General features: G+C 30.7%; 1 protein-coding gene across 1 annotated transcript; it reads right to left on the reverse strand.

Moving 5' to 3' along the window:
* Positions 1 to 2,500: 2,500 nt before the first annotated feature.
* On the reverse strand, positions 2,501 to 4,074 carry LOC143082536 (uncharacterized). The gene has a single exon (XM_076258256.1). It carries the CDS (start codon positions 3,891 to 3,893, stop codon positions 2,703 to 2,705), a length of 1,191 nt encoding a protein of 396 aa, XP_076114371.1. The 5' UTR covers positions 3,894 to 4,074; the 3' UTR covers positions 2,501 to 2,702.
* Positions 4,075 to 4,409: the final 335 nt, after the last annotated feature.

Here is a 4,409-nt window from a genome sequence, read left to right on the forward strand (position 1 = left end):
CTAACTGCCATCCTACCACAAAGACACAATATGTTTATACATATATATATATATATATATATATATATATATGTTTATACATATATATATATATATATATATATATATATATATATGTTGTGTACAAGATGTAAGTTTTTTGACACTCACCATCTTGTACCATGCAGGTGATACAGGTTTATCTTCTAAAATGTACTTGTTTAGTGTTTTAAATTCAAATTTATATACTTCAACCTAACATTTAGTGCTATTCTCCTTGTCCTCAAAATGGAAATGAGGATACCTAAATGATTTAAATTCTAATTTTATTTTTCTCCTGATACCATATTCATATCCATAAAAAGTCTGTTTGTGGTCTTATAATATTTTGTGTAGCAATGCCGAGTATTAGGTTGTATCATGTAGTTGTGAAAATATGACAGAAATATGCGAAACAAAAGACTGTGTGCTTGCATCATCCATGTGTGTTAAGCAGTTCATAAAACACTGATAACTTGTACAAAAAAATCTGTACAAATTATAATTGGTACAACATTACAACTTGTACACAATATATATTATACAAATATAGCCTTTGTATGAGGTCGATACAAGGATATATTGACCTGAAAGAAGTATATATTGACTGAGGACGAAGTCCGAGGTCGATATACTTCTTTGGGTCGATATATCCTGTATTGACCTCATACAAAGGCTATATTTGTTATATTATTAATTTCCGACCAGATTTGTATCAAAATCATCATCAGTTTAGGTTTGTTGGAATTTTATAGATATTACAGTGTCTCCTTGACAATAACAGCATATTAGTTGTTATTTTATTTGCTTTTTTTTTTTTTTTACATCTTATGTATTTGAAGATTTTTTTCGTTAAATAATCGATCACAGATATAATGTGTTTCAAAACGTTAAACAATATCCTGAAATTCATTACATGACGTCACAAAGTATATCGGTTTTTAGATATTCTAAAAATAACCGTGCGATATGCTTTTTGCCGGTCAATATGCTTTTTGCGATCCGCCGTTTTCTCTCTACCTTCGAAAATATAGTTTAACATGTGACTATCCCTTAACGAATCAAATTTGTTAAAATATACGAATTAATAATATATATATAGTCACAAGTTGATCACAATCAACAATATCAATGTTATCTTTAATTTGATCTTATCAGAATTTTTATCAATCATCAATTATCACATTGAGATTCTACCCGCTTCTGAAAATTTCTCAGACGGCTTCTACATAATGTATAAAGAGAATTGATTTAACGCTACTGGGAGATATGGTCTAGTTATCAAAAAGACAACAATATGTTTCATTACTGAGAATCGAGAGAAACATTATTATCATTGATTTTACATAATTTGCAATGGCTGAAAGTGTTCAAATTTGGCACATTTAGCTCTATTCTAAAATTGTGTAGAATGGTTCAGGATAGAAAAAAATCCATACAATGATGAATGAAAAATGAACAGGGCTTATTTTTGCTATTATTAAACTTCCTTCAAATTCAAAGAAATGTTCAACAAATAAGCCCCACAAAACTGCGAAATGATTGTTTTTTCCTTCAAATGTGCACTGGTTTATAGAGCAAAACAAATATCGCGGAAAAATATTTTCTTCATTTATACATATATATTTATTTTTTCGTCTCGTCATTCCTTTTTAGAATATATATCAGAATATATATATATAAGGTTCCTTGACATTGTTACGATTGTATACATACAAACAATTTAAAATTCATATATTATCTCTTAAAGTTTAATTAAAATCTATAGCTATTTGGCATCCATTCAAATTTTAAATTCAGGGTCAACTATGGGGATTTTAAAATATATGCTTTGATTTTTTAACCGACCTCAACACAATGTTTATCAATTTAAATATGCGTATGATTAAATTTCGATATTAAGTTATGAAGTTTGTTATTCGTATCTATATAAGAAAAGATAACAAACTTGACGGTCAATTAAAACGGACTTTCAATCTTCGACGAAAAATAAAAATTCATGAAAACCATACGCAGCACACTTAAGAAACTGTATCCGTCATTGAAATATTGTTGAAAATTTTTGAAAAGAAGGGAGATACTAGTAGTTGGATTTTAAAAGAACAAATCAAGCGTGTCTAGCACAATTATCGTTAGAACATAAATCCATAATGTTATTTCTTAACATATAAAAGTATTTAACTATACGTATACGGTCTGGACTAAATTAAGACTGAAATCATTGAAGTTCAAGTTCAATACGTCTTATAGATTAAGGGCAACGTATATACCTATAGGGATATTGAAAAACAAAAATTAAAATACACCAAAACAGGAAAATAGGTTAATAAAAACTTAAAGAAGGTTCAACGAAAGTGTATATAAATAACAAGAAACTATATCATAAGAATACTTCGTACGTTGAAAATATCTGAAATGTTTTAGATAAATAGTGCTAATGAACCATAGATTTTTAAAACCTTAGTAAAATATCAAATCTCACTTCAATAAAAGGAACTGTCATGGTGTATTTAATTCAATAGTTATCTAAACAATGATTAAAAATGTACAAATGTATATCACAGAATAAGATATTGCAATGATTGAACATACACAACTACTATTATATCCATAAACTATAGCCAATTGACTAGTGTAGGTAGATTCATAAACTCTAAAGGAATAAAGCACTTTTAAAATAATCATCAAACTATTCCATGAAATTTCTTTAGATATTGTGTGTAGTTTTCTTCACAGTTTCGTATACATTTCAAGAAATAATCATCATCGTCTATAGCCGTCATCAAATCTGCTTGCACAACACACAGATTTTCGAATTTTTCAATTTCCGGTCGCAAAACGCTTTTGGCGTTTCTACCCCCAGCTGAATCGAAAAGTCGGACGTCAACGATACTATCGTTTTCATATTTTCTAAAATTGTCATCGAAAAATATATGCTGAACACTGGTATCAAAAGGGTCAATATACAAAGGTTTAGCAGTAGAATACATATATCCATTGTCTTGCCAGTACTGGAAGTCGTCCATATACCCTGATATTCCCCGAGATTTTGAAAGCATGTTGTAAATATCACGATCATTTTTGAATTCCTTTACTGTCGAGTCGTCCATGTACGTCATAAATTCGATTGATTGATTATCACCTCGCTTTACTTTTCCAACTAATTGATTTACCGGAAGTTGAAGATCTTCCGGAAAACCCGGATGGTTCCCTGCCAGTCCAAATTTAACACTTGATATGACGTTTGCAGTATCTAAGCCATATGTTCTAAACACAATTGCAAAATCCCGGTCGTCCTCATGAAGTTTGTGTATTGCTTTATATACAGAAGGAAGTATATAATGATAATGTTTGCCGTCTGATCCGGACATTGTTAATTTTCCAGATTGTGGAACTTCCGAATGTTTCCATTTCATTTTGTCAATGTGTGAATCGAAATACGGTAAAAATCCCTTACCAATATCACTGTGAGCGAAATCGCCTGTTGCTATTCGCAACAATGTTCTGTCTTTAGGAGTTTTAACCAATTTTCTTTCTAAATATTTATAAAATGTAGTTGTTCCCTCAGCCGGAGGAGTAAGAGACGGAATATATGAATGCCATCGCCATGCGCCATTTATAAGATCTCTACCCCAAACGACACCCGTCAAGAAACTGTTCAGCGCTTGTTCCATAGTAACATTTGTAACTGAATCGGAAACTAGAACTGTATTCCTGAGATCAAAATGAACGACAAGTTTACGTTTCTTACCGTTTACTCCAACGATATCACCCTCCATTTTGGAATCACAATTGTCTATCGGAGAACCACATCCCCCTTTGGGGGACATATTTGTGTCACTATCTAGGGTCATAATGTTTCGCCCATTTTCCATTCCAAAGACATTTGATTGAACTGTGTATAATGTCCTATATTTTATTACGTTCGTTTCACAGGTAACAATTTAATAATGGAGTCTTGTCTTAACTTGATTCCAACTCACCAATCAATACTAACGAAGGGTTTTAAATCGGTAACTATATTGATCAACAGTAGAACTGTATATGATCTATATATACGTATTACTGTATTTATATATTCAAAGAGCCTTTTAAATCTACTGGGGAAAACCCATAGGTTGGTGTTGGAGAGTTGCACAATCATTGATAATGAAATGCTTTGATAAAGAATATTTCTTATATCAATTATAGACAAGTCAAGTCCATACTATCGTAAATCTTCTGGGAAGGTGACGTTTTACACTTAGTAACACAACCAAAACAAATATATTGAAAAATACAAAATATAAATTATACTTTCATCAAATTTTTATCCGAAGTCCAAATACAGTTAAAAGACACAAATCTTTAGTTTAAGGTACCACATTTTTTGTGCTATTCCTTTATAAGCA

This window comes from Mytilus galloprovincialis, chromosome 1, assembly GCF_965363235.1.
Source record: "Mytilus galloprovincialis chromosome 1, xbMytGall1.hap1.1, whole genome shotgun sequence".
Lineage (NCBI taxonomy): Eukaryota > Metazoa > Mollusca > Bivalvia > Mytilida > Mytilidae > Mytilus > Mytilus galloprovincialis.